Source organism: Nicotiana tabacum, chromosome 3 (genome assembly GCF_000715075.1).
Source record: "Nicotiana tabacum cultivar K326 chromosome 3, ASM71507v2, whole genome shotgun sequence".
In the NCBI taxonomy this organism is placed as follows: Eukaryota; Viridiplantae; Streptophyta; class Magnoliopsida; order Solanales; family Solanaceae; genus Nicotiana; species Nicotiana tabacum.
In genome coordinates this window covers 100667535-100676102 of record NC_134082.1, presented here as the reverse complement: position 1 = coordinate 100676102, position 8568 = coordinate 100667535, and the positions used below count along the sequence as shown (strand labels likewise).

Here is an 8568-nt window from a genome sequence, read left to right as displayed (position 1 = left end):
TCTATATGAAGATCCCTGGAGGATTTAAAAGGCTTGAAGCATATAATTCAAAGTCTTAAGAAATGTACTCGATCAAATTATAAAGATCTTTGTATGATTTAAAGCAATATGGGAGCGTGTGGTATAATCGCCTCGGTGAATATTTGATAAAAGAAGATTACATAAATGATGTTATTTGTCCATGTATTTTTATAAAGAAAATATCATCAGAATTTATTACATGTGCTATTTATGTTGACGACATAAATCTAGTTAGAACTTCAGAATAGCTCCAATAGGCAAATGAATATCTTAAGAAAGAATTTGAGATGAAAGATCTTGGAAAGACAAAACTTTGTCTTGGTGTGCAAATTGACATTTAACAGACGAGATCTTTATCCATCAATCTCCATATACAGAAAGGGTCTTAAAACATTTTTACATGGACAAAGCACACCCATTAAGTACACCAATGAGTATTCGATCACTTGAAGTGAATAAGGATCCGTTTTGACCTCCAGAAGAGGATGATGAACCCTGGAATAATCTATCTCAATGCAATTGATGCACTTATATATTTTGCTAATGCTAACAAAGGTGGTGCAGATCGTATTGGTTATGCAAATACATGTTACTTATCCGATCCCCATAAAGCTCGATCTCAAATCGACAAATTCGTTCAAGTGAAAATCCAACAGATTTATTCACTAAATCTTTACCAACTTCAACTTTTGAGAAGATAGTATACAAGATTGGAATGCGAAGACTCAACTATTTGAAACAAGGTTTTCTTAAGGGGGAGTAAAATACGCACTGTACTCTTTTTCCCTTACTAAGGTTTTTCCCACAGAGTTTTCCTTATAAGGTTTTTAATGAGGCAGCCAGCAATGCGTATTACTAAATATGTTTACTCTTTTTCCTTCACTGGATTTTTTTCCCACGGGTTTTTTCATAGTAAGGTTTTAACGAGGCACATTATCTTTTAATGAACATCCAAGGGGGAGTGTTATAAATATATCATATTATAGATGTTCATTTAGTACTCCATTGCAAATAAGCTTCCTGAAGAAGCTTATCCATATGGACACCACCGTAAATATGTTTATCTATTTAGTACTCTATTGGAAATAAGCCTCCCAAAGAAGCTTATCACTTCGGTACTCGGTTATGGATAGACATTACTCCCGGTAGAAGATTATTCATACCGGATACAATAAGCTTATCCTTTCGATACTCCGTTATGGATAAACATTACCTCCGGAAGAAGATTATCCATATCAGGTACAATAAGCTTATCCTTTCAGTACTCCGTTATGGATAAACATTACTTTCAGCAGAAAATTATTCATATCTGGTATAGTAGCAACTTACACAACAGCTTGTAGTAGCAGCTTACACAACAACTTGTAATAGCAACTTACACAACAGCTTGTAGTAGCAGCTTACACAGCAACTTCCTTTCTTCTATAAATAAAAGAGATTTTATTTTAATATGTACATCAGTTTGAAATTGAAATTGAAATTGAGTAAAAATATCAATCTCGCTCTGTACTTGTCTTCAATTTATTTACTTTACTGCCCTTATTTTATAACAAGTTAGTTCTTTTTCATCGGGTACCATTGACGTAAAACGACGCCGGTTCTTCCCAAACAGCCATTTTACATTTTTGCGCCATACGGGGTTTTTGGGGGTTCAAAAGAGAGGGAAAATCGAGGGTTTACAAAATTTCCGCTAGGACTTGCTAATTCTAATCGAAGGTGAACTATGGCTGAGGAAGTAGCAAATTCAGAAACAACAAGCCCTACGGCGGAGCAGAACCAGAACTCGGTGAATGCCACCATCGAATCAGGGTTTCAGGGAGGTACAGAATCGACTTGCAACAATAATAATGCTGAGAGTTCTGCGGTTACTTCTGATGGTGACCGCGAAAAATCGCTGGAGTACGCCGATGAGCTAATGGAGAAAGGTGCTAAGGCCGATAAAGATGGAGATTATGGAGATGCCGTTGAATGCTATAGTCGTGCTCTAGAAATCCGGTTAGGGTTTACACATTTCATTTCCTCCGGTTTTTGTATATCAAGTATATTTAGCTGCCTGCTTATTTTCACCAGACTGTTAGATTAGCTTATTTCGAATTAAGCTTTAGTTCGAAACTTACATCATAAAAGAAAATCGTTTGATCGTTTTTTGTTAGTGATGCAGCAAAGGCACGAGAGTTTAGGGTTAGGGTTTATTGTACTGCAGGTGCAGTAGATAAGTTCATCTTTCAAGGTATTTTGATGAGCAGAATATATTATTAATATAGGACTGATACACAGTACAGACTCTTTAAGAGATGATTGGATAAATATTTCTAAATATACGTGCTTTACTTATCTTATTAAATTGCAATGTGAAAAAAATTCGTCTTGGTGCTGCTTAAATCTTTCCCTTTTGGGATGATTGAGCCGCAGACATGAAGTACAACTGTGTATAATTGAGAATTACATGCCCCAGGAGACTCTGGGCTATTCTCAAATACATTCTTCAATAGCCTTCTCAAAGCGGAATTAAAATGTTTCAAAGCTGTTGAGTTGACCAATTGAATAGAGGAATTAGTATCCATCAGTCTTTTCATAGTATGCTCCTTCATTTTCTTTCTTGTTCTCTTCTATTGCATTATTTGTTACATGAGTGTGTGTGTGTATATATAAAGAAAATATATCAAGAGAGTTTTTCAAGTTGTTTCAAGGACATTGCACGTTTTTTCATCATACGATACGCATAGTTTTAGAGTTTCTCTCTCCCTATATATATCTTTCAACAAGTCATAGATATATTTGTGGCTGTAAATCATCCCATTAACGGGAAAATGTGTTGTTTAAAGTTAAACTGTTTCTAAATATAGTAAGAGAGACTAAAAAGGAATGTGCATCACATCAATTGGGAGAAAGATATTATTTTTCTATGCCGTTCTACCTTTTCTAATAGATTTCTCGTTTCACCTTGACTTATTTTGCAAAAATTTCAGGGTTGCACATTTTGGTGAACTTGCTCCTGAATGTATCAATGCATACTATAAATATGGGTGTGCTTTGCTGTGCAAAGCTCAGGATGAGGCTGATCCTTTGGTTTCTGTGCCTAAAAAGGACAGCGAGTCTCAACAAGATTCTAATAGAGATGGTTCTGTTAAGAGTACTGTTAGTTGTGAATCTTCTGTTGCTTCTATCTCAAGTACCGGTGAACCAGGTGGAAGCTCAAATGGAAAGGAGAAAGAGGAAGATGATGGTTAGATTCTTTTGCATTAATCTCATCTGACTTCTCTATAATGCTACTCGTGCTTTATATCAACGACATCGTTTATTATGAAAAGATAATAATTGAATTGAAGAGTTTGCTAATTAATTAACAAAGTTAGCATCAAGACAAAAAGTGTCATTAAAATCCATTGATTCATTCGCCTAAAGCAATAGAGTGATGTGAAGCAAGGTGCTTTATTGCCTCATGGGTGAAGCAATGAGTTTCTTCGTAGTCCATCACTTTAGAAGTGAGGAACAAAGTGATTTAGAAAAAAGAAGCGAGGAGCAAAATGATCCAGCAAGAGCATTTTATTTTGAATGTAGCTTAAAGAAAGAGGGAGGGAGGGAGAACTAATGCTATTTCTTGAACCCCTCCTTGCTATTTGAGTGCTAGTGCTCCTGAGTTTGTAAAACCTCTCCTTTTACTGCTTCTGTTTCATTGTTTCTTTTGATTTTTCTCTTTCTCAAACAATGACTTGTCTTTCTTCCAGTATTTGAGTTCTATTCTTCTATAACTTCTCATTTTGAGCTTCTCTCTTCTACTGTTTTATTTCATTTTTTAAAATAACTAAATACAGAATTAAATGTTGCATATTAGTTCTTTTTTCCCCTTCCGAAATGATTCATTAATTGAAATCTGAAATTAATTATGCGAGTAAACTGATGTTTCTGTATCCTTGTTGACATAACATTTGAAAGTGGTTTAATTTGAGTTGGATTAATAGTGTCAATTGTACACCGGACATTGAAAGTAGCAACTTTAACTGCAATACAGTGTTATAAGTACCAAATTCTTATATCCTTTTAAAAAAACATATATGTTTGGTAATATTTATATTTTCTGTAAATGTGCGCTTCATTCCAAAGAGGTGTGCTCTTTGCTTCACGTCTTGGTTTAAAAGCCCATGGCCCTGTTTCTTATTGCACATTTTGCTTTAAAGACATAGGACACAACTCTGTTAGCTGGTTGAATCATATAAATTCTTAAATGGGACTTAAGTAGATACCACTCGGCTTCTATGCTTGTTACTGATTACTGCTGCCTCCTTTGTAGCAGTTTTATTAAAAGCGCTCGCTTTAAGCGCTAAGCGACGCGAGGCGCTGGGCTATCGCTTTTCTTCCCCAAAAGCGACTCACATTTAAAAAGCGCACGCTTTAACCGCTTAAGCGAGAAGCGCCTCGATGGAAAAAGCGCAAAAAAACGTGCTTAAGCGACGTGAAGGCATCTGCTAGGGTTTTTTTAAATTTTTTTGTCAAATAAACCATCTGTTAACAAATAAACATACGCTCTTCTGCTGCTCCAACGACTGCTTCTTCTCCAGTTCTCTGTAAGTTTCTTCTTCTCTCTTCTTCTTCCTCTTCTTCTTCTGTTCGACTCCTTTTTTCTCTTTTTCTTCTGTTCTTCTTCTTCTTCTGTTCGACTCCTTTTTTTCTCTTTTTCTTTCTATTTTTTTCACTTTCTATTGCTCTGTTCTACACATCTAATTTATGTCTGTTCTTCTGCCCTATTTTTCTCTTCTTCTTTCAATTTTTTTCACTTTTTTAAGCGCTGATTTTGTGCCCTAAAACTATGCTCTGTTTTCTGGTTTATTGCTCTGTTTTTCTGTTTTTGTTATTTTGTTTTGCATTTGCTTAATATGTTATGACTTTTGAGGATTATTCACTATCTAGTTTTAGTATCTATTATTTGCTTCTTGATTCAAGAATTAAAACATTTGCTTAATATGTTATTTTTAATGAGTTCTTAGCCATTTATCTATGCCTATTTTTTTATTTTTTTTTATTTATGTGTTAAATTGCGCTTCACATGAAAAAAGCACGCGCTTCGCTTCTTGCTTCGGTGAAGCGAGGTCTCGTCACTTTTTTGCGCTTAACGCTTTCCAAAACACTGTTTTGTAGAGTAGTTTTTGGAAAGATGTATTGTTAGACTTGTAAAGATGTGCTGGTGCTGTTCTCCCACTAATAGAAATCAGTTATCTGGAAACTATTAGTCTCTGACGTTCTAAGAGGGTGTTTGGATTGGCTTATACAAAGTACTAGCTTTTAAGCTAAAAGGCAAAAGCCATAAGTTGGTAATAACTTTTGGCTTATTTTTGTACTTTTTATGCCTAAAACCAAGTGCTTTTAAGCACTTTTTATCATTGCCAAACACCACACAAACTAAAAAAGTGCTTAAAAGCCAATACGCACTTAAAATAAGCCAATCCAAACACCCTCTAATTCTAAGAAATGGGTATTTACTATCGCGTTTGCTGGTCTTCTGAGATCTATGTTAGCAGTGCAAAAAATTTGGTTGTCAAAATAGAACCTGGGTAATTGTGTAATGATATCCTTTTTAGATATGATAATTCTTGTTGTGGATACTCTGTTATGGGACAGCTGCAGAGGAAAAAGACAATGAAGGAGATGAAGATGAAGAAGAAAGTGATGCTGAGGATGTGGCTGAAGGTGATGAGGATGAAACTGACCTGGATTTGGCCTGGAAACTGTTAGATGTTGCAAGGGCAATTGCTGAAAAGCACTCTGGTGACACAATGGAAAAAGTGGATGTATTATCAGCTTTGGCTGAGGTAGCCTTGGAAAGAGGTTTGTCTCCTAAACAATACTTTCATTACCTTAATTAGAATGGTGTTGTGAGACTCCTTTTAGTATCTGTCCTGTGAAGTTGTCCATTGGGCTATCAACCACCATTTGTCTTGTTGAATGAAATATCTACTGAATACTGATACCAGGACTGATAATTAAGTTGTCATCTCAACTGGAAAAGTCAGTATATTTGATTCTGGCATTTTGGTTATTTTTAATTGCAATCCCATGCTGCAATAATTTATCTAACTCAAAATTTTCAAATCAATGGAGACAACCGTGATAACTAGATATGAGAATGATTTTAACAGCATTAAAACGTGTACATGAAATTAAAATTGGATGTACTATAATCTTTGGCTGAGGTAGCCTTCGAAAAAGGTTTTCTCCTCTATACAGTACTTCCATTACCTTTATTAGAATGGTATTGTCAGACTCCTATTTTCTGTGTGGGAAGTTGAAGTGTCCGTTGGTGGTTGATAGCCCGATGGACATTTCAACTTCCATTAGATTTTATTCTAGCATTTTGGTTATTTTGAAGTGCAATCCTGTGCTGCAAATAGCTTGGTAATTTAGCGAAAAAATAAAAAAAAAATCAATTAATATCATCTTGATTAATAAAATATCTAGTTCTATCACCAGCGAGGTATAGATGTTTTGGAGCATGATGTGTTGAGAGGTGTTTCTGTGTTGTGATTATGGGACTAAGAATGAGGAAATGATGGGCAGATTGAGGAGGGTTGGAGGCAAATAAGGGCGAACAAGGGTGGAGAAGTAATACTAGTCGCTTGGCACAATGGCGGAACTCCTTGCTGAGACTTAGAGAATAAGAGGGGTCATGACCATGAGTGACGGAGCCCCCTTCCTCCTATTAAAACATAATTTAGCAACTTGCTAGCATTATTAGTAGGTCGTATTTACACTCTAGATGGTGATTCGCTGTCTGTTTCATGGATTCCTAGGAAAATCCTAGCTGACTGGAAATGGATTAAGTGGTTGAAATAAAAATGACCTAAACTGAACTGAACCAACCGAATGCAGCAAATGATTTGGTACTTTGGGTTGCCTGTTTAGTTGTAACAAAATGTTTATTTCTCTACTTCATATGCTACGGGATTTGTAAATTCTGTCCTTTTCTTTTGCAGAGGATCTTGAAACTTCCCTTAGTGATTACCTGAGGGCGTTATCCATTTTGGAACGCTTGGTTGAACCTGACAGTCGCCATATTGCTGAGCTGTATCCTTAGTAACATGTAACTTGCCTTCAACCCTTAAGGGGATTGTTGTCTGACCTACATCTTAGTATTAATTTCTTTATCTGGGTTTTATTAAGTGCCAAATTTAGGTGTTGCTTCCTCTTCCTCGCCTTGTGTTCTTAACTGGATTACAGCAACTTTAGGATATGTTTATGTCTGGAAATTGCTTCTAAGCCTCAGGAAGCCATACCATACTGCCAAAAGGCTGTTTCGACTTGCAAGTCGCGGCTACAGAGGCTCACCGATGAAATAAAGCTTTTGTCAGAATCAACAGAAAGATCAGCTACTAATGTAGATCAGATTGCGAGACAATCGTCCAATGCATCACAGTCCAACTCTGTATCTGCTAAAGAAGCAGAGATTGAAACGCTCACAGGTCTATCTGCAGAATTGGAGAAGAAGGCAAGTATCACCAAATGAGTTTTGATTAATGTCTTGGTTATTTCTTCTTTTAAACTGTGACTCTTCCACTTGCAGCTTGAAGATTTGCAGCAGTGCATGTCAAATCCATCATCTATCCTCTCAGATATTCTGGGACTGGTTTCTGCGAAAGCAAGAAGTACGGAAAAAGCTGCGAGCTCTTCACAGATGGGTGCTGCTACCAGTGGTAGTGGAGGTTTTGACTCTCCAACCGTTTCCACTGCCCACACAAATGAGGCAGCTGGAGTGACTCATCTAGGTGTAGTGGGAAGAGGAGTCAAGAGGGTGCTGCTAAACACAACTACAGAGTCTAGTCCAATGAAAAAGCCTGCATCTGAGCCGCCATCAAATAATGGAGATGGCAGTGCCTCGTAAAGAGTGTATTGTTGTTGCTGTGATGAAGTAATCTTTAACATACAAAGAAAGCCTATTGACAACGCTAGTGGTGATTTGCTTATGTTGTTGCTGACTCTGTTTGTTAGCTGGGAAGTCTGCTGTAAGATGGCATAATTTTATGTCCTGTCCTTGATCACTTATGCCTTGGTGACTATTCTGTATCTGTTGCTTTATTCTCTAGTATGCTCTTCAGATAGTCTACTGAGACTCAGAAGTTGAACACTTTTTTGAATGAGATGTTAACTTTGTTGGAAGACCAGTAACTGAACTAGTTAATAGTTATTCACTACCTAGACTACTGGGTGCTGATCTTAGTATTTTCATTTATATGGTTGTAGGGTCGTAAGGGCTGTGTAGGATGTAACATGACTTAGTTTTGAAATTAACACTCGTTCACCTATCTTTACTTTTTGTTTTAAGTAAACTTGTGGTTATCAGGGGGGAAGATTTCTTCTTTCTTCATATCATTTAACAACGCACCTATTACATTTCAAATTAAGATGACCTTTTTCTGACGCTTTGTTTGTTGCTATGCTGCTAGGAGGTGTGGTATTTGGTAGATCGCATAGGTTGGTCTAGACACCACCATTATCCAAAAAAGAAAAAAAAAATCCTTGTACCATGTGTTTGTTCTAATGCTGTGTGATTTTTCT

General features: G+C 36.5%; 1 protein-coding gene across 1 annotated transcript; it reads left to right on the top strand.

Moving 5' to 3' along the window:
- The first annotated feature begins 1637 nt into the window (after nt 1-1637).
- Nucleotides 1638-8169, top strand: LOC107826679 (uncharacterized). The gene is made up of 6 exons (XM_016653689.2): nt 1638-2016; nt 2991-3247; nt 5638-5844; nt 6990-7080; nt 7234-7501; nt 7577-8169. The coding sequence occupies exons 1-6, from the start codon at nt 1745-1747 to the stop codon at nt 7892-7894; spliced, it is 1413 nt and encodes a 470-aa protein (XP_016509175.1). The 5' UTR covers nt 1638-1744; the 3' UTR covers nt 7895-8169.
- Nucleotides 8170-8568: the final 399 nt, after the last annotated feature.